The 21,340-nt window shown below is 41.1% G+C and overlaps 1 protein-coding gene across 4 annotated transcripts; it reads left to right on the top strand.

Moving 5' to 3' along the window:
- The first annotated feature begins 5,046 nt into the window (after positions 1–5,046).
- LOC111544836 (membrane-spanning 4-domains subfamily A member 6A-like) lies at positions 5,047–16,950 on the top strand. 4 transcript variants are annotated; one of them, XM_026447344.1, is made up of 8 exons: positions 5,072–5,121; positions 5,474–5,704; positions 6,435–6,595; positions 8,517–8,651; positions 10,985–11,041; positions 13,512–13,718; positions 15,880–15,980; positions 16,770–16,950. In XM_026447344.1, the coding sequence occupies exons 3-8, from the start codon at positions 6,449–6,451 to the stop codon at positions 16,819–16,821; spliced, it is 699 nt and encodes a 232-aa protein (XP_026303129.1). In that variant the 5' UTR covers positions 5,072–5,121; positions 5,474–5,704; positions 6,435–6,448; the 3' UTR covers positions 16,822–16,950. The 4 variants fall into 4 exon arrangements, with proteins under 4 accessions (XP_026303130.1, XP_026303129.1, XP_026303128.1 ...); XM_026447345.1 differs by lacking the exon at positions 5,474–5,704 and having other exon boundaries at positions 5,047–5,121; XM_026447343.1 differs by lacking the exon at positions 5,474–5,704 and having other exon boundaries at positions 5,083–5,219.
- Positions 16,951–21,340: the final 4,390 nt, after the last annotated feature.

Below are 21,340 nucleotides of genomic sequence, written 5' to 3'. Positions count from 1 at the left end.
TTTGCTTACTAGCTTCTAGCTTTTGTTTTCCAGCAATCCAAAGAATAATATCTCACTAAAAAGTTTATGATACGTGCTTCAGAAAGATATATCAAAACAGAAGAGTTCCTAGAGTACAGGGTATGAGAGATATCATGGAATGGAGGGAGAAACATGATAAATAAGAGAAGGACAGATGTCCTCAGGGAATAGAAGATTCCCCTGGTCCTGAAGGAGAGAGTTGTAGAGTGGGAAATGAAAGCTGAGATGCAGATGGGACCTGGGAAACAAAAACTCAGATAGTTGTTTTGGGTCCAAAGAGTTAAGGCCTTCCTATTCTCTAAGGAGGGATCCCTAGAACTAGAAATGCCAGGGAGAGGGTCTTGCCCATGGACCTGCAGGAACAAGAGATATTTTACAGAGAATGTGCACAGAGAGTTGTATATATTGTTAGAGAAACATCAAATTTTATCTCCAACTCCCTTTGTTGTCAAACATAAATATCTGTTTTTGATCTCTGCCACAGGAACTAGGAGCACCTCAGATGAGTGCAGAGCCAGGAAAAGATGCATCAAAATGAGTAGAAAAAGTCGTGGTATTTTACTCGTCCTAGCCTCTCTCACCCTGATACGGTGAGATTCGATCTAGAGAAAACACTTAAGTCCTAGCTTCTCCCTTAGGGAGGCAAAAGGAGTGGGCCATGAGTCCAGCATTCTGGGTTTCTGGGGGGTTGCCCAAGGCACTGGTTTCTGTCTTGCCTGACTCAGAGCGCAGAGTTTGAAGGCCATGTTGGGGGCCTCTGAGAACAAAGGCAAGCACACTGTTTCCGCACTAGGCAGATTGTAGTACTACAGGCAGACACCAGGGGGAGAAAGAGGTTCCAGGCTCCAAACAGGAAGCAAGCAAATCTCTTTAACTGGGAAATGACACACACAAGCCCAGAAAAAGCTTGAAGGGTCCCCAGAATCTCTAGCTATGCTCACCAATAAAGGTCTTCCCATGTATGAAGCCAGTCTGTAATGACTGGAGGAGGTTGGGTGTATTTTTCAAATGCTCGAATCTTAATAAAGGATCACAAGGCATACAGAGAAATAGGAAAACAGGGCCCAACCAAAGGAACACAATAAATCTCCAGAAACTAACTTTAAAGAAATAAATATCTATGAGTTACATGATCTCTTATAGATATTTACACACCCATATTCATTGCAGCATTATTCATAATAGCTAAGAGGTGGAAGCAACCTCATTGTGGACCAATGGATGAATAAAGAAAATGTAGTATATACATACAATGGAACTTTAATCCACCTTACAAAAGAGGAAATCCTATCACGTGCTACAACATGGATGAAACTTGGGGATCTTGTAACAGCCCAACGGGTCCACTTTGCCTGCTGCCTAGACAGAACTGCTTTATCAAGAAAGAGGAATTGCAATAGAGAAAGAGTAATTCACGCAGAGCTAGCTGCGTGGGAGACTGGAGTTTTATTATTACTCAAATCAGTCTCCTGGAGCATGTGGGGAGCAGAGTTTTTAAGGATAACTTGGTGGGTGGGGCGAATCCAGTGAGCCAGGGGTGCTGATTGGTCAGAGATGAAATCATAGGGAGTCCGAGCTGTCTTCTTGCACTAAATCAGTTCCTGGGTGGGGGCCAGAAGATCAGATGAGCCAGTTTTTTGATCTGGGTGGTGCCAGCAGATCTATCAAGGGAAGGGTCTGCAAAATATCTCAAGCACTGATCTTAAGAGCAGTTTAGGGAGGGTCAGAATCTTGTAGCCTCCAGCTGCATGACTCCTCAACCATAATTTCTAATCCTGTGGCTAATGTTAGTCCTACAAAGGCAATCTAGTCCCCAGGCAAGAAGGAGGTCTGCTGTTGATCATCTTTGTTGAAACTATAAACTGAGTTTCTCCCAAAGTTAGTTCACCCTACCCCCAGGAATGAACAAGGACAGCTTGGAGGTTAGAAGCAAGATGGAGTCAGTTAAGTTAGATCTCTTTCACTGTCTCAGTCATAATTCTGCAAAGGCAGTTTCAATCTCACGCTAAGTAAAATAAGCCATCACAAAAGACAAATACTGTATGATTCCTCTTAATAAAGAAGTTATTAAGAAATAATTCCTAGGCAGTTAGAAAAGTTATAGTTTCTCAGTGGAAATTTTCCTGTAATAAGAAGCAACCCCTGGAACCATTTCTTTTCTAACAGAAAAGGCAACTTAAAGAGCCAGGCTGGCAAGTTTTGATGTCCAAATGCTGGTGATTAGAAACTAGGTCCACCTAAAATGGGCAACATGGCGATTCCCGCCCTCTTCTCCTTGTCACCACATGTGCCAGTGTGATGGCCACCTCCAGATTACTCATATGTGTTCAGGACATCATGGTGACCCACACTGCATATTAAAGGGCTAAGGTGAAAGGGCAATGTTTTTCGTGGGCTACATGAATGACACCCCTGATCAAACCAATCCCCTGGGCCCTATGCAAATCAGACACCACCTCTTCCAGCCTCCAATATAACCAACTACTTTTCTGTTCCACACCAGGTTTCTCTTTGTTCGGAGACCCCCTCCCTCTGTCTCTGTATGGGGGAGCTGTTTTCTTCTTTCTTTCTTCTTTCTTGCCTATTACATTATCTGCTCCTTAAAACCACTCTATGTGTCTCCATGTCATTTATCCAAACAGCACAAGACCAAGGACCTTGGTGTTCCTGTATCACTCTCATATGAAGTATCCAAAGTAGACATAGAATGAATATGGAACAGAAAGTAGGATGGTGGTTACCAGGGACTAGGAACGGGAAGGAGAGGGGTAGTTGTTCAATGGGTATAGAATTTCAGTTTTGCAAGATGAAAAAGTTCTAGAGATTTATTACACAGCAACGTGAACATAATACTACTGATCTGTACACTAAAAAGTGGTTAAGATAATGAATTATGTGTGTTTTATACAACAATTTAAAATTTTAAAAATAAAAATTAAAAATTGATTTCAAGAGAATATTGCTTTGTTTCTTGCACACCTGCCTTTACACAGAAGACACAAAATCCTTTTGCTCGTAGGTCAGTGGTTCTCAACACAGATGTGAGGAGATTTTGTTCTCCCTCCATCAAGAGACATGTGACAATATCTGATGATGTTTCTTGTTGTACATATAGGGTGGGGTTGTGCTGGCATAGGCCAGGGAGTCAACTAAGCAGACTACAGCACCCAGGAGAGTCGCCTACCACAAAGAATTACGCCGTCCAAAATGGCATTAGTAGCTTATTTGAGAAACCTGTCCTAGATTATTAATCAGAATGCGTTATTGATATATAACTTCTCCCTTCTAGTTAGGTTGGTAGAGCTCAGACTCTGGAAAAAACTGAGAATGTAAAAGGCTGAATGAGTGTAAGCTGAAAGACAAGAGAGGAGTCTTGTTTGGAGCTTACTGAAGCCAAAATGGAAAAAAAGGAAGGTTGGGGGAGGAAAGACAAACAGACCACTTTTAGGTCAAGTTCTGTAGGGTTCTGTACTAAGCACCTTACACCTGTTGTTTCACATAATCCTTAAAACTCAGAAATCATTTTAAATTAAATAGCACAGACTGGAGAGGGAGTCTTTGCTTGGGTAGGCAACTTTAACTGGTTTATTAGCACATTCCCCGGAAGGGAAAGGGGGTGTGATTGCTCCTGAAGAGACCAAAGCGCCTTTTTAATCAAAGCTCAGGAGGAGAGCTGCATTCCAGTGTTTCACAGATGCTGTGAGGGTGGCAAAGATGCAGGGCACCCACTGGAAACACAGCCGGCACTCTGTGAAAGGGGAAGGGGCACCAGGAGCGCGGGTGAGTGAGGTTGGAGGTGATTCTGCCCCTCTCCCCAGGCTTTCTGGGTGAGTCCATTCCCCCTCTCAGACTCATTGTTAGAACTCAAGACAAGCCAACTACATTTCGTAATGTTTGTGTCATTCAGACCCTGAGAACGAATCCAGCCTTCTGAATGGTGCTTCTTAACTCCCTTCTTCAACAGAAGAGTTAATGTGTGGAATTAAGTGCAGAACCCATGGCCCTCTGAGGTGGCGGTGATGGTTCAGGTTGTGTTTCTGGGTTCATTCTGGCAGCTCCTCCAAGGAAAGGAGGAAGGAAGCTGGCAGGGTGGGGCTTTGCCATTACCCTGGCTGGCTCTGGTTTCCTTGCCTGATACATTGAGGTCAGCTTCAAAAGAATGCCCAGCCAAGGGTTTGAAGGGGCACAGTGGCTCTGTCCTCACAAAACCAGCCTGCATATGAGTTTGCTGAATTCATTTAGGTCCTGCTGAATCTTTCCATTTGTTCCTTCTCCATTTCAATATTTCAATACTTCCCTAGAGGGGCCCAACCTTTCTGGAAGGCAAAGATGTTGCTAGAGAAAGAGAGCAGCCAGAGGAAGAAGACGACTTTAGAGTAGGCAGCAGTTGGGCAATGATGTTGAAAGGCTGCTTTCAACCTGCCAAGAGCTTGGGGAACTAGAAAAAAAAAAGAAAAACAAAACTAAAAAACAAAACAAAACAAAAAAGTTTTTAGGGAAGCTTTTTCTGTATTCTATATTACTATTATTAGCTGTATGTTACTATATATTATTATATTATTAGCTATGTATTAGCTATATATTATATTATTAGCTATATATTAGCCATATATTAAATGTTAATTGAAAGCAATATCATCATTATTGCTGTGATTATTATGGCTACTTATATACAATGGAATATTGTTATTTATCTATATTATGATGACTAGCAATATCACTATTACTAGTTACATATGATTGAAAGCTTCAAAGCAGCGTAGGTGTTTTATAAGCATTTTTGCTCATGTTTATGACAATTCTCCAGTGTTGGTATTGCTCCTCTATTTAACACATTAGAAAAATGAGGCTCCAAGACCAGACTGGACGAATAACAGGGAACTTGTAAGTCTCAAAGTGGCAATTCACACATAAAACTCTGTGACGCCTGAACTCTCACTGTCATAAGTTGGTTCTTTTTGTGATTTTCCTGAAGTTGCTAGAAGTTTATAGAAAAGGAAGTGCAGGCATATTTCACAAATTTACAACCTGTAAGTTGCACATCCTGTATGGCTGCAAACACTGGAATAAGAAAGGGCTGATGACTTTCAGAAGATGAAGGTATGTAGAAATCATTGATGGGACTATCTGAGAACCCAGACAGACTCTAGCTCCCTCCTGGGAGTTTCTGAGGATTCAGCTGGAACCAATGGCCACAGGTAGATAATGCTGAAAGTCTTTTCTCATCTCATCATTCCCTTGCTGTGACATCATTAGAGGAGTAATTTGACTTGAAACTCATTGACAGCAGTTAAGAGACACTAGAGCACTTTGGAAATAGAGTGGGCAAATGGGAGGAGCATCTGGTTTTAACTCTGTTTCTTCTGAATTCTAACTGCATGATCTTTGTGAGTCACTTACCTAAGACTGTAATTGATGGGAGCAGAGGTCTTGTCTCTTCAAATGTTCTTAGGCCATTTGCACACTGGGCAGTCTGTGGACTGAGAATGGTGCACTGAAAAGAGATCCAAGCTGAGCTCAGCAACAAATGCCACAGCCAATTTGGTCTTAATGCTAACCGGAGGAGGATCCAGGATGCAAGCCTATGTGTTATGACTCCAAGACTTGTTCTCATACCACTGCATGTAGCTGCTTCTCCAATCTGAGTGAACTCAGACACAGGCTGGCATTGCCAGGTGGGAAGGTAGGAAGAAGTCGAATGATCTAGAGATTTATGCGGAGGCTTCAGATTCAAGGAAAGCCGAGATCCAAAACTGGTTTTACAGCTTCCCAGCCATGTGAACAGGGTTGAACAATAAGGATAACTGCAAATATTTCTTCAGCATTAACTCTATGCCACACATATATGCAGCATGTATATTACTTGCATTCGTAACTCAAACTTTATTTTCAGTGCTCTTATTTATTACATGTTTTTGCTAACTTACTAACATGCAGAGCTGTTGTAAGGATTAAAACCACTGCATAAGAACTAAGAGCATGTCTAGTAAAATATGATAAACATATTTAAGATGAATGCTAATAGACAAAAAAAATGAGCAGAGTGCAGTTGTCTAAAAAATTCATCAAATAAATAGCAATACAGTTGTTGTCAGTAGGACTGGGCAAAGGGACATTGCTGCATATTGCAAATTTTGTGTGACCCTTTGTCTCTGGACATTGGGGCCTCTCAAGATTCATGTTGCTGCCACCCTGTGATGTGTTTATTATCTATAATGGACTGTGCCAAACATTATGGAAAAATCCTCAGGAAACCAAGGTTGTGTGGTTTTCACTGTTCCATACTATCAGTTTCTTTCTCTAACAGACAGGCCAAGTCTGGACTAACTGGCAGAAACTGACTTACCAGTTTTGCAGCCAGAACCTGGGAGCTCTGTACTTTTTAAGAGCTGAATCTATTTTTTCTTCCATAGTTGGCAACACCATCATGACATCACAACCTGTTCCCAATGAGACCATGATACTGCTCCCATCAAATGTCATCAGCTTCTCCCAAGCAGAGAAACCCGAACCCACCAACCAGGGGCAGGATAGCCTGAAGAAATGTCTACAGGCAGAAGTCAAAGTTATTGGGGTAAATCTAATTCAGAACGTGTTGGAGAGGGGTTGGGGGAAGTGTCAAGAGATGATGTACGTCTTGGGACTGGTCATCCAAGGGTGAGTGTGGAGACCCTTAAGTTTTGCCAGAGGGACTTTGCAGTAGAAGCCACTTGGAGAAAACTGTCCCAGAACTTTTCCACAAGAGGTTGTCTTAGAAATGTTTTTCCCTTATTCTGAAGATGAGGAACTGATTTTCTCTTGTTGTCTTTATATTGGTGCAATACAGTGCTTCTCTATATTTTCTTTTACAAAAGTAATGGTGGTAAATAATTATACATTGTATATACATTTTTCTGTATTTCACAACTGCATGCTTAATAATCCACACTGATTTTTGCAAGGAATTTTTCCCTTACTACAAATTACAGAAAAAATATACTTTCTCTCCCTCTTTTCTCCTTACCCTTTTGAGAATGGAAATGATATTCACCTTTTGTTTGTCTGTTTCTCCTCTCATCCAGAGTTTATTAAAGAAGCTGTGTTGCATGAAGGGAGGAGAGAAAGAAGGGATCTATCTTGGACTGGGAGGGAAACGCAGAGTTTTGGTTTCTAGAATTGCCTCTGCACTTATGTGATCTGAGGTGAGGCACTCCATTGGACTGGATTTCAGGGCCTGGTGGGACTGGTTTCCTTGCCTCATGTACAATCACGTGGGTTTCTGTGAGGCTCATGTGGCATAAGGTCTAGAAAACTTCTTAGTAAATGATATTAGAGCTGTGAGTCTCTGAGGTGGACGTCCAGGAGGGGAACTACCTCCTAAGACAGAGCTTCAGTTAGACGTGAGAACATGCAGTATTTGGTTTCTGTCCCTGTTAGTTTGCTAAGGGTGATGGCCTCTCAATGATGAGAACACACGGACACGTAGAAGGGGACAATGCACACTGGGGCCTTTCAGAGGGTGGATGATGGGAGGAGGGAGAGGATTAGGAAAAATAACTAATGGGTACTAGGCTTAATACCTGGGTGATGAAATAATCTGTACAACAAACCCCCATGACACAAGTTTACCTATGTCACCAACCTGCACTTTACCCTTGAACTTAAAATAAAAGTAAAAAATGAAAGAGCTTCCAGAACTTCAGCTTTTGGTTTGTGAACTGCAGTTTCCAAGGAGGTGACCAGAGGGGCAAACTCTATGTCCAGTGGAGTCTGGCAGATGAGGGGAGGGACTTCTGCACCGCCAATACTGCAGGGAATGTGGGGGCTTCCAGGTGCCCCCTGTTCTCAGACAGGTAGAAAGAGAATTACTAGTCATGAACTCAGAAGTCCTGAGAGATGGGCACTTGCTGTGAGCTGGAAGCAGGAGCCGTGAGCAGACTAGGGCCTGAGAGGCAGAAATGCAGAAGCCTTCCTAAGCACCTGCCAGACACCCGAGACTGTGGCTTCTGTGGCAGAGCCGCACACCCTCCAGGGTGTCTTTTCTTGTTTCTCACTCCAGAGTTTCCACAGGGTTTGTATCCTCACTGGGATCTTGCAGAAGGTGATAATGCATTAGCGCCATGGGAGAGGCAAAAAAAGTCCTGTTTTTTGTTGTTTTTGTTTGTTTGTTTGTTTTTAACATGGAGTCTCACTCTGTCACCCAGTCTGGAGTGCAATGCCACAATCTCAGCTCACTGCAACCTCCGTCTCCTGGTTCAAGCGATTCTCCTGTCTCAGCCTCCAGAGTAGCTGAGATTATAGGTGCACACTACCACGCCCGGCTGATTTTTGTATTTTTAGTAGAGATGGGGTTTCACCGTGTTGGCCGGGCTGGTCTCGAACTCCTGACCTCAGGTGATCCACCCACCTTGGCCTCCCAAAGTGCTGGGATTACAGGCATGAGCCACCGTGCCCAGCCTGGCCATGTCTTTACAAATGCTGGTTTTAATCCTCAATCTTCCTTTCTCTTCCTACAGACTATTCAGATCTTGTGTGGTGTGAAGGTATTGAGCTTGGGAATCATTTTGGCATCTGCTTCCTTCTCTCCAAATTTTACCCAAGTGATTTCTATGCTGTTGAAGCCTGCTTACCCATTCACAGGACGCTTGTTGGTGAGTAGTTTCTGAGGAGGGAAGCATGGGGCGAAGAGGGGAGGGAGATATCAATAGCTTAAACGCTACACCTGCCACCTTGCTATGTTTGATCTGCTGGGAGCAAGGAGTCAATGGTGAAACTTGTTCTCTTGTGTGTGTAGTTCAGGGAGGATGGAGTGGGGTAGGATGGCAGGGGGTTTCTGATTTTAGATCAATTTCTCATCAGACTCAAATATGCATTTCTTTTGAAGATCATCTTATTTTTCACCTTATCACCCTGAGCTATGATGAAGCTAGTGACTTCTCTCCGGGTTTAGGCAAAACATTCATGAATTAGGATAAAGTTGGGAAGGACCTTTTTATATTAAAAAAAAAAAAGCATCAATGGAAAACATCATATACTCACAGAGAAACCACACAGATGCTTGTGGGACCACGGAGCAAGGCGAACTTACACCTCTGAGCATTCTGAAAATGCTTTTACTGCATTGACGGATTCCCAGGGAAGGCTGAGCAGATGTCTGTGTTCTAGTGGTGGGCTGGAAATTCCTCTGAAATAGCTGCAGCTCTGGGGTTTCAAAAGGACTTAGTAGTCCTTTTCTCAAAGAACTGCCTTCTCTTAGATTGAGGCTTTCTCATAATTAAGCTTCTCCTTAATAGATGTTTTTTCCTTCAACTTCCTGCACTTATTAGCTCTTGTTTTACATTTGTTTATTTGATGCATCAGGAAGTTCACCTGTTTGTCTATCGTATCCATTTGTCTTCTTTTATTAACAGAGTTTCATTTGGATTTGGATCTCACCGGTTTTCCACAAATGATATTTTTCTATGTCAAGATCCATGCAAGGCTACTACATTACACTGCATTACATTTGGTCATGATGTCTCAGGCTCCTCTAGACTTTCTCAGATTTTCCTTTTGCTTGAGGACTTTGGTAGTTTGAAGTAGTACTGGCTGAGATTTTTACAGAATGTTCCTAAATTGGGGTTTGTCTGATATTTTTCTGATTTTTAGAAAATGGTGCTTTACCTCTGCTATCATCAGCCAAAAATTCACCCAAGTCTAAACATCAGAAAAATATCAGCATGTTGTCACTGACACAATTTACCTTGATCATGGAGCTTACTGAAGCCAAAATGGGGAAAAAAGGAAGGTTGTGGGAGGAAAGACAGTCAACAGACCACTGTTGGTTTCTCCTCTGTAAAGGTTTCTCCTCTGTAAAGTTACTACTACTAACTACTAAAGTTACTATTGCTTTCTCCTCTGTAAAGTTACTACTTCTTTCCCTCCTCTTTCTATAACCTATTCTTTAAAGGCAAGTCACTAAGCACAGTCCACCTTTGAAGAGGCATCTAGTTCATATTTTATAGACTTGGCATTTGTCTATATAGACAAGTAACTAAATGCCTGGGTTACAGGAATCACAATATTTATTTGGTGTTTGTCTCCCTTTCTTCTGTTCCTTAATGGCTCTAAATCTGTAGATCATGAATACTCTAGAGGATGAAAAAAAATTTCTTTCATTTTGTAAACACAACCTTGGAAGTTTCTACCATCCATTCTTGTCTTTCCATCTGTTCTCCTTGACCATTTTACCTCAGCCTGGGGAGCCAGCAATGTAAGATCCATGTCTCTGACCTATATCTGTTAGCTTTTCCCATCTTTTATTTTCTTTTAAAGAAGACTAGTAACAACACTTTTCTGCTCTTCCAAAAAATTGAAGAGGAGGGAATATTTCCAAACTCATTTTATGAGGCCAGCATTATCTTGATATCAAAGCCAGACAAAAACATTACAAGAAATCTGCAGGTTAATATCCCTAATGAACATTGATGCAAAAATCTTCAACAAGATCCTAGCAAACTGAATTCAACCACATATTAAAAGGATCATTCACCATGATCAAGTGAGATTTATTTCAGAAATACAAGGATGGTTCAACATATATAATCAAATGTGATGCATCACATCAATATAACGATGGACATAAACCACATGATTCTCTCCAATTCTTTTCTCTTTCCATACCATTGTTTTCATGTCCTTCTCTAAAGAACATCTTAAACCAAAATTTTCTCATTTCATTAAGAAAACGAATATTATTTCCTGGCTGTTAAGATACTCACTTCGTGTATTTGGATATATTTCTGCTATCTTTTTTTTTTCTGTTGCTATCTGAAAACTGTAGGGGCAAACAGGATAAATCTATGTCTTTAAATGGATATTACCTCATCGATCAACTTGTTCCCCAGGGTTTTTCCCATGAGCGTTTTCTATAAATATTGTGGTAGTAACATCGCAATTACTCTCTACATGGAAACTGACCTCATCATTTTCTCTTTTATCTTAGTTTGTCATCTCTGGCTTTCTATCAATTATCACAGAGAAAAGGTTAACCAAGCTTTTGGTGAGTATAAGAACTATAACCCACAACCCAATGGATCAAAATGAAACTTAGACAGAACTCGTTAAGGTCAGTCTTTCTACTTTGAAAAGTTGAAAACTCAATTCCAGAGCAGTCAGTTGTTAGAGTTAGGAGCCAGGCCTGGAACCTCTGTATCCTTGTTCAGAGCACATTTCTCCAATTATTGCACCCTACATCAAAGTCTACATTCAAGGAATTATAATATCCTTTCAGCCAGTATCCAAGAATCTATCACAGAAAAATTGTGCTTATTTATGATGCTCTTTTGGTGACAATTGGCCTGCAAATTTAGGTTTTCAATGGCAAGGGAGCTGACAGTGTTACAAAGAGGCCTATTTGTTGGGGTTCACTGTTTAAGCCCAAAGTGTTACCACCCTTGAAAAAAATGAGTCAATATGCTGTTTATGTGCAGTACTATCTCTCATTGTTTCATCTATCTCACCAGAACGATAATACTTTTATTTTGTTTGAGTATAAATTCTTGCACCCTAAAAGTTGTCCTTAGTCATTTGTATTGGCTAAGAAAAAAAAAATGCTTTACCTGCCTTTATTCCTTATTCCAGCAAAAACTAGAGTTGGAACTGGCAGGGAGAGAAAAACTGGATTATAACAAGAAGTGTTTCTCGTCTGTAAAGTTTCATTAAGTCTTCACTTAATCCTATATCCCTCAAAGGATTGATGTTGGAGATTATATGAGAGAATGTCCTATCATTTAATTGCACAGAAACTCAATTTGGAATCTCTGGCTACAAAAATCTCCCAAAGCCAACGAGGAAGTCAGAGAGAATGCCCAGAAAAATGCCAGTTCTTTCTTTCCCTCATTGGTATTTAATTATTATTTGGAACCCTCAGTTACAATCCAGACCACTAGATCTGTGCTGTGCAATATAACTGTCTATGATGGAAATGAAATGTAACTTTCTATGATGATGGAAATGCACTACAGCTGCACTGTACAACGTGGCAGTCACTTGTGGCTATCGATGATGTGAAATATGGATAGTGCAACTGAATTTTAAATTTTAATTAATTTTACTTCAAATATAGGTTGCCCATGTGGCTACTGGCAACCATACTGAGTAGCCTCGTACAAGAGTAATGTTTTCAAACTTTTAGGGGGAAATATATGGGCCTCTTACTCCAGAGAACAATCCCACAATGAACACGCCGGAAGCTCAAGGATGCAGGATGTGGTCTCGGGGTGGGCTCACACTCACCAGAAACATCGAGGCTTTAGTGAGTTCTGCTCTTGTCACACATTGTACCAGCCCTTTTTGAGACTGAAGAAGAGTGCCATCTCAAGACAAATCTAGCTTATTCTAAGAAATATATACTCTAGGCATCAAGACTACTACTGGCTACCAGGAGGCCCAGGAGTATAGAGTCAGTCATTATGTTGGGAAATTGGGGTCCCAGAGCATCAACTGGTGAGTTCCTAAAAGAAGTGCCCATATGGGATTAAATAACTCTCTACTGTACGGCTGTGGGGTGTGCCCTGGAGCCTGCCTACCTGTAACTATAGCTTTCAGAATGCTCTTAGCTCAATTCTCTTTTCTGTGTGAGTTGGAGTAAAGGAAGTCACTTCTGAGGTCAGTTTATCTACTCCCTTCGTTTCATAAATGTAGATACGAGAACCAGAGTGGGAACTAAAACCAAGAAACTGAGTACCCAAGGGAACAAGCTGGGTCAGGTCTATACTGTGACCTCAATTTTCTGACATGCAATCTAGACCTTTTTCCTGTACTTCCCACTGCCTCCCACACATTACACCATCCTTGGGCCTGCACCTAGACCTCTGCCCACAGCCACCCCATACTGCGCTCAATGTGGCCAATCATATGCCTGCCCAGGTACCAGGGTCTGCCTGAGACTCAGAACCATCCCCTCACTCATCTTTAAGAGGTGTGCTTTTGAGAGAGGCAATGGGCACTCAAGAGTGAGCTATTAGGTTGGTGCAAATATAATTGCAGTTTTGCCATTGAAAGTAGTGGTGAAAACCGAAATTACTTTTGCACCATGCTAATACACCATCCATCTTTCCTGTATGGTTGATGCTCGCACGAGAGATTTCTGAGTTGGCCAAGAGAGAAACTGCCTCTGGTATACTGTCATCTTTGCTTTTGGTCACACTCATAGTAATTTTCCAGGCAAGCCTAGTGGAGGCCCTGCTATCTGTGCCAGGGAAAGAGTTTAGGAGAGTAACATTCTCTACCACACCACCGAGGTCCTGTTTAAGGGGAACCAGTTCATATGTTCATTCATTTAGCCAAGTTTTACGTTGCAGATTCTGAGATTTTTGCTGGACAACGGAGAGGCATACAGCAAAAAATGATCCTTCCCAGCCTTCCTGAGGGAGACAGATAAGGGAATAACTTGCAATGTAATGGCAAAAAGGGGTAAGAGAAATTCGTAGCTCATTGGGAATGATCCTTACCCAGCATGTCTCTTTCAGGTGCATAGCAGCCTGGCTGGAAGCATTCTGAGTGCTCTGTCTGCCCTGGTGGGTTTCATTCTCCTGTCTGTCAACCTGGCTGCATTAAATCCTGCCTCATTGCAGTGTGAGTTGGACAAAAGGAATATACCAACCAGACTTCTTTCTTATGATGACTACAATTCGCCTTACACCACGGACTGCTATAAAGCCAAAGCCAGTCTGGCTGTAAGCATTTCTTAGATGGGGTGTTCTAATTTTATGAGGTTTCTGAAAGCCTTGATTTCTTATTATTCCTTCCTTTGAAAATCTCTCTGTTGATTCTGATTTGGGCATATGGAGGAAGGCCAAGGTTATGTAAATCAAAGGGGGACTGCATGGATGAGATTAAGGGGATTACATACTAATAGAGTGGAACTGAAAATGTCAAATAAGGTTGATGATGAAAAACTAAAACTTATTGTTTGTAGAGTTTCTTAATTATTAAACTAATCTAATTTTGGAGGCATAAATTACAAGTTTGTCAGACTGAGAATGTTGGTACATAGAGTGGTGAATTCAGATTGGCAAACAGAGCAGAAAGACCCAGGTGATCAGAAAATGCCAACAAGGAAACGTGGTATGTGTGTGCGGTAGGGAGTCAGTTTGATCTAAAAAGACATCAGACTAAAGACGAAGAAACAGAATAGGAAATAGGGGGTTAGATGGTAAGGGCTTCTCCGTCTAATGATTACAATAATGAATAATACTAATCAGGTGAGACGGTAACATTATTATTGCTTTTTGTTATAGCTGAAAGAAGTGTGATACATTAAATCAGGAGATAAGAAATACAGAGAGTCAGGGGGTCAGGAGATGGAGACCATCCTGGCTAACACGGTGAAACCCTGTCTCTACTAAAAATACAAAAAATTAGAAGGGCAAAGTGGCGGGCACCTGTGGTCCCAGATACTCGGGAGGCTGAGGCAGGAGAATGGCATGAACCCGGGAGACAGAGCTTGCAGTGAGCCGAGATCGCGCCACCGCACTCCTGCCTGGGCGACAGAGCGAGACTCCGTTTCAAAAAAAAAAAAAAAGAAAGAAATACAGGGAGATGGAGAATGTAACTGATAATTATTGCAGGAGAATTCTCTCTTTGGAAGAAGAAAAATAATTAAGTTTGGCTAACAGAAATAGTATGTCTGAAGTTGAAAGATTAAGGGGTATGTGCAGCTGAGAGGAAAACAGGCAACATAAAAGTAAAAAAGTTGCAGAATATTTATTGTCCTGCAATCATAAAAATGAGATCAGCCAAGAATTCAGCTGGAAGATGGATGCATAGAAAGGTCTGGTCAAAGTCATGCTTGTATAGCACCCATTATAAAGTAGGCCTTCCTCCCAAGGTAATGGTATAATGAGGAAAAAGTGCATGCAAATGAGGCTGACAGTAATTGGCACAAATTAACACCGGGCACAGCCAATTCCACCTTGGGAAAAATTCTGGAGAGAAATTTGAGAGAAATTTGGTAGTGATAAAGATGATGGGATGATTTTACATTGGAAATAAGAGAGCTTCTGTTGAGCTTGCTTGCTGGAACTATTTCCAAGGTAATGGACACAAGGTGTACCTTCTCTTTAACTGTGTGTAAATACCACAAAACAAAAGTTCATGTGATCAAATTATCTCCCTTGATTATCAGATGGCCAGTTCTACACAAAGAATGTCTCAGGACAGAAATGGTAGAATCCATCCTTGTGAGTTGATGTTGGTGATTAGCAACTCTGACAGTTTACTACCTTCATGGTTTCCAAGTCTTAAAGCCACCAAATAAATAAATAAACAACAATAAAAATAAAAAACATCCAAAGGGGTTCAGAGACATAGACAGGGATGTCAATACTGAATTTTACAAAGGGCTTACACAGTCAAAACCTCCTTGATCCTCACAAATCTCTGAGAAATAAACGTTAGTATGCATGTCTGATACATGAGAAAACAGGATCCAGAGAAAGAGAAAGACTTGTCCAGGCTTACACAGCTACTCAGCAGTAAAGGTGAGACTAGAACGGAGCTGCTGATTCTCAGTCCTGGTAGTTATTACCCCACTCTGCTCTCTTACTGAGTGAACAATGTCATCAGAACTATCTACATCTCAAAGAAGTAAGAAACAAGAGGATGAAGTGGATTAGTTGATTTAGTTACTACTCATCTTCCCTTCTCAAGAAAATGAATGAGTGAAGGAGTTGAATTAAGACATTTGTGAGGAGGAGCAGTTTTGTTTTCCTGATGGTGTCGTTACTTCATTCTCTAACGGTTGAGGTGGTCTTCTTCTCTGTGGTCACCTCTCAGCTAGGCATGAAAGCTTCGGCTGACCCAAGCACCACCGATATTTTATTTCTTGACTTTCAGGGAACTCTGTCTCTGATGCTGATTTGCAGTCTGCTGGAATTCTGCCTAGCTGTGCTCACTGCTGTGCTGCGGTGGAAACAGACTCTGTCTGACTTCCCTGGGTGAGTGGGCTGGCCAGCCTCGCTTAGTCTTGCCTAGTGTATCTTATCTCTGCACTGTGTTGAGTATGTCACCAAGAGTGGCAGAAGGAACAATCAGTCAGTCATGAGATACACATGGGAGGTCATTTAAATGGTGATGGAAGACAGAGAAGAAAAGCAGATGGCAATTGAGTAGCTGACAAGCTGAGAGTTCACTGGATATGAAAATAGTTCAAATGAGAAATCAACTGGTTCAATCTTCCCATTTTGTCAATGAAGAGAATGAGACTCTGGGAAGTTAAATGACTTGCCTGGCATTATGCTATGAGTTTGTGCCAGTGCTGAGGACACTAGAACCGGGCTTGCCTCCCTTCTAAGCAGAAACAATTTCTGCCACAACCACTAGTCTCTTTAATAGTATTGACTTGGTAAAGGGCCTTTACACATGTGACTGGATCCAGTGAATGTCTTATGCTCTGCTTTTCCTCCTGATGATTTTAAAATTCTTTTTCCTTTTAAAAGACATATTACAAATGTATTGTTGAATCAAATTCCAAGAGAAAACATCCCTGCGGACTTATGGCTTTTTTTAACTGAATTTGAAAGCCTTGATTTATCCAGAATTTTATTACAGAGAATAGAATGAATACTAGACTGATAAATTGCAATTATTTGAAGAACCTAGTGATCTGTTCTACTTATCTTGGATTAGCTAAGAATTCTATGTACACAGTTGGAAAAATGGCATATATACATCTATCTTGAACCTGAGTTAAAGTCTGAAGACCTAACATACTTTGTTTCTTCTAGAGTGTGCTTTTCCTGCCTCACAGTTACTCCTGTCCCCAAAGATGACTCATGATGCTGGATATGAAGAGCTATTGACTTCTTGGGAAAAAAAGGGAGAAATATTAATTGGAAAGTTGATTTTTATGATAATACGGAAAACCTAACCATTATAAAAAAGTGAACTTGAGTTTCCTAAATGTAAGCATTTAAAGTAATGAATATTTGTTTTAAAAAAGCATTTCACTGTCATTTATGATATGTGTCCATTGGGGATTTCTTGGTTTGCCTGATACTGACTTCAGCAAAAGCATGGGGCTGTAAATTACCATTTACTAGACTAGCCAAATAGTCTTAGACATGTCCCAGAAAACTAGGCAGAATGATGATTCAATGGATCATGGTGAAGCAAAGGATACAGCTTTTTCTTATACCCCTCAATTGTCAACAGGAGTTCACTAATTTGCTGTGGTGCGCAGACTCTTTTGTCACAGGTGCTACTGATTTATCCCATGTATTTTACTCATTAGTGCATAAAGGCAAACCCCATAATGAAGTCTCAGGGTGTATGAAGGTAGCTGGCTTCAGAATAAAATATTTGAGTGCATATTTTATTTTAATACTTATTTTGTTGTTTTTTCCTTTAAACACGGAATAAATCAACAATGACAGACGTAAACCCAAAATTTAACTCAATTTTCTCCTCACCAATATTCAAACAAAACTAGTGAGTGAACAAATGCTAACCAGGAATACTTATCTGTTATGAAGAGACAACCAGTTCATACTTATTTCCTTATTTCAAAATAAGAAAGACTAATTGTTTGAGTATAAATGTTAAGCCTCACCTTGCTCATGCACGCACACACACACGTGTAAACAAGTATTTCAGTTTTACATGAGCTCCATTTCTTTGAAAGATGTTGTCATATTTCCCTTGCTCTGACCCTCTGTAGCAGGGGTCATACTTCATGCTCACTATATCAGATATCCTGATACTCAGAGAGTTTCTCTGCTCTTTTTTTCCAGTCTCAAATGGAACTGCCAGTTTCTTTGATTTTAGCTTTATCTTTAAATTCTGTTTCATTATGTCTTCTCCCTGTCCTTTGCACCCCCCACTGACACACACCATTTCTTTCATTTATTTGCCTATTGTGGACATTCAACTTTTATTGATACTTATTGGATACCAGACACTATGCTTGATGCCAGGGCTACCAAAGTGAATAAGATACATGATTTGGCTTCAAGATATTTATAGGCAAATAAGAAAAACAGAGATGACAATGAAATTAAGGATATATACAGGACACTAACTGTTATATGAGCACAGAATAAAGAATATCATCTTCTGCCTAAAAGAATGTAAACAGGTGTGTGTGAGAGAGAGAAAGAGAGAGGGAGAGAAAGATAGAAAAGGCAGAATGTCCTTCCTTTGAAAATCTACCTCCCCACTATTAATCACATGGTGCCATCTTCCGCCAAGGAGAGGACCACTGAAGCATTGTCATTTGTCTGGGATAATACCAGAGGTTCATTGTCTCATGCCAAGAAAATTGAAGACATGGACACACAAGCAGTGAGTTAAGAGCAGAAGTTTAATGGCTAAAAGAAAGAAGAGAGGTTCCTCTTGCAGAGGAAGGGGTCCTGAATGGGTTTCTGGGTTTGGGGCAAGATGAGGTTGGTTTTACAGATGAGTTTGAGGAGGTTGTGTCTGATTTACATCAGACAAAGTAGATTGGTTGGACCAGGTGTGCCATTTACATAGCATGGGAAGTGCTGGCCATCCCACCCTAACATTTTATTATGCAGATGGGGTCTCCACCTGGCCAGCACCATATTGCCTGCTTTTTTGTTGCACACATGGTAACAAAGAAAAGGGAAGAGGGAACCTCCATGCTTAATATACCTGGCTTCCAAGTATCCCCTTTCTATTGGCACAGCTGCTGGCATTCACCTTTGCAAGCTTCCAGCTTGCTTATCTATTCTTGCAGCTTGATTTTTTAGGCTGCTTTTGCTAGACAAGAAATGATTTGGGAGCTGCTTTTTAATAAAAGGAAAATCTTACTGAGAACTCCCTTACCCTCACTAGGTGCTTAAATAATTTCTTTTTAGCTCCTGTATTATTTCTCCCCTCAGGAGTAGTAACCCTAATTGCTGTTAGAGGGTGTTGGATAATGGCTCTTTCTGGCTACTTCCTGCTGAAAAGGGGCATCGAGTGGGGACAGCAGCTAGGGCTCTTCCTGAGTTCAATCTAAGTGTCCTCAGAAGAAAGGCGTGTCCATGTGTGGCTCTGCCTGCAGCACCATTTAAAGTTTGATTGCTTCTAGGCCAGAAGAGACAAATTTTACAAGAAGGTTTAGAATACAGGGTTTGAATATGAGTGTTAAGATTACCATTATTAGTAGGGGTACTATAGGCCATAACCATGCCAGTAGAGTTTGATACCTAGTAGCCATTTTAATGGATTGTAATACTAGTCTGCCTCCACCAGGTGTTGCTTACTTTACCAGAAGCGCTAATATAAAAGCAACATTTTTCTTTGCATAAATGTCATTGAATGGGTGTGGCTAAAGTAACTTTAGTGTTAACTTTGGCAAAAGTTTTCCAGAAATTATTAATTCTATTATAAAGATGATAATTAGGCAGAATATTACAGCAATTGGAATTTTCTAACCGGAATTCCACATTGCAGGTGCCACAATGCATAGTTGTATTGCAAACAGTAGAGCGCGTATAACGATTCCCGCAAAGGGGGTGTAGTAGATAATTGGCAAAAGTTTTCCAGTAACTATTAATTCTATTATAAAGATGACAATTAGGCAGAATATTACAGTAATTGGAATTTTCCAACCGGAATTCCACATTGCAGGTGCCACAATGCATAGTTGTATTGCAAATAGTAGAGTGCGTATAACGATTCCCGCAAAGGTGGTACGGTAGAGAATCTCCATCTAAAACTTTTACTTGCCAAGACAGAATTTCTCCTTGGGGTTCTATGAAGTTACAAATGTGATCCCATGCATAATTAAAATCTCCCTGCAAATGTGTGTTAAAAAGAAGTTCTAATATCTGGTGGTGAATCTCGAAAGGAAATGTTGAAATGACAACAAGTATCTGGTGAGGTAAAGATGGGAGTGAGTAAGATGGGTAGCCCTTGCTTGTTTACTTATCTTTTATGATTTTCAGCTTAAGACCTCTTATGTTTTGTCATTGATATCCAGAACGTTCCTCTGGGCTGTCGAGGATTGCTCTCTCCGCTTTCCAGGCTTTGACTGGAGGGTGATGTGTCCAGGAATTAATACCTGTAACTTTTGCTCCTGAGGGAGTTGAAAGAAGAACAGTATAGGGCCCTTCTCAGCTTGGGGTCAGGAAGAGAGAGAAGGGAGAGCTTTCACCAATACCAAATCTCCTGGGTTAAAGAAAGGTAATCCTATTTCTTGGAGTTGGACTTTTGCTAACTGTGTCAATTCCTGCTGGAAGGGAGCCAGAGATGTTACATGCTCAACCAACTCAGAGATTTCCTAATTTAACAAAAAATCATTGGTAAGGAAAGACCATCCATACAGCATCTTAAAAGGGCTCAGACCTAATTTTGAAGGTGTATTTCTTACCCATGGTAAGGCTATGGGGAGAGAAGTAACCCAAGGAAGGTGAGTTTCTTGGGACAGTTTTCTGAGGTGTCTTTTGATACTATCATTTGTTTTCTTTACCTTTCCTGAGGTCTGGGATCTCCAAGCACAATGCAGATGATACTGTATGCCTAGTGCCTTTGAGAATCCCTGTGTGACAGCTGCCTTAAACAAGGGGCCATTGTCACTTTGGAGGTACTTAGGTAGACCAAAGTGGGAAGTTGTTTCATGAACTAACACTTTTATTACCTGAGATGCCTTTTCTGTATGGCATGAAAATGCTTCTACCCAGTTGGTGACAGTATCTCCCCATACCAGGAGGTACTGGATGCCCTTCATCTTTGGCATGTGGGTGAAGTCTGTCTGCCAGTCCTCCCCTGGATAGCTTCCTATTCTTTGGGTTTGAGGAGGAAGGAGCCACCTGTTGAAGGGATTATTTTTAAGACAGACTTCACAAGCATTAACAACCTGTTTGGCTGTTTTTGGTAAGTTCTCTCCTGAAAACAATCCCTCGGCACATTGATAAGTTTTATCCTTTCCCAAGTGAAAAGCCTGATGAAAGATTTTAAGGACTTTCCATTGACTGGAGGCTGGCAACTGGAGTTTACCATCCTGACTGTAGCCATCCTGAGGGCTGGAAAGTACACACTCGAGAAGTGGCCCATTCTATTTCTGCAGGGAAGTACTGAGGTTTAATTTCTCTGTGGAGCCTTCCCAGATTAGAGGGGCTTGAAGTCCATAGTTGTCTTGAGGCTTCCTTGCTGCTGACTTAGCTGCCTGATCAGCCAACCTATTTCCTTTGGCTGCTTCATCTTTTCTCTTGTGATGTCCCTTACAATGCATCACTGTTATCTTTCATGGAAGGAAAACTGAGGATAACCCGCTGATTTCCTGGTGGTATTTTATAGGAGATCCATTAGCAGCAAGAGTCTTTCCTTCCAAATGGCAGCATGAGCATGGAGA

The sequence above is a fragment of the Piliocolobus tephrosceles genome, chromosome 13 (genome assembly GCF_002776525.5).
Source record: "Piliocolobus tephrosceles isolate RC106 chromosome 13, ASM277652v3, whole genome shotgun sequence".
NCBI lineage: Eukaryota > Metazoa > Chordata > Mammalia > Primates > Cercopithecidae > Piliocolobus > Piliocolobus tephrosceles.
Note: the sequence above shows the minus strand (reverse complement) of the source record. Positions and strands in the feature narration are given on the sequence as shown.

Excerpts from the sequence above, each read along its gene's own strand:
- LOC111544836 (XM_026447343.1), top strand. Across the intron at positions 6,596-8,516 it reads CAGAAGTCAAAGTTATTGGG|ACTATTCAGATCTTGTGTGG; the intron begins GTAAATCTAATT and ends CTCTTCCTACAG. Across the intron at positions 8,652-10,984 it reads CATTCACAGGACGCTTGTTG|TTTGTCATCTCTGGCTTTCT; the intron begins GTGAGTAGTTTC and ends CTTTTATCTTAG.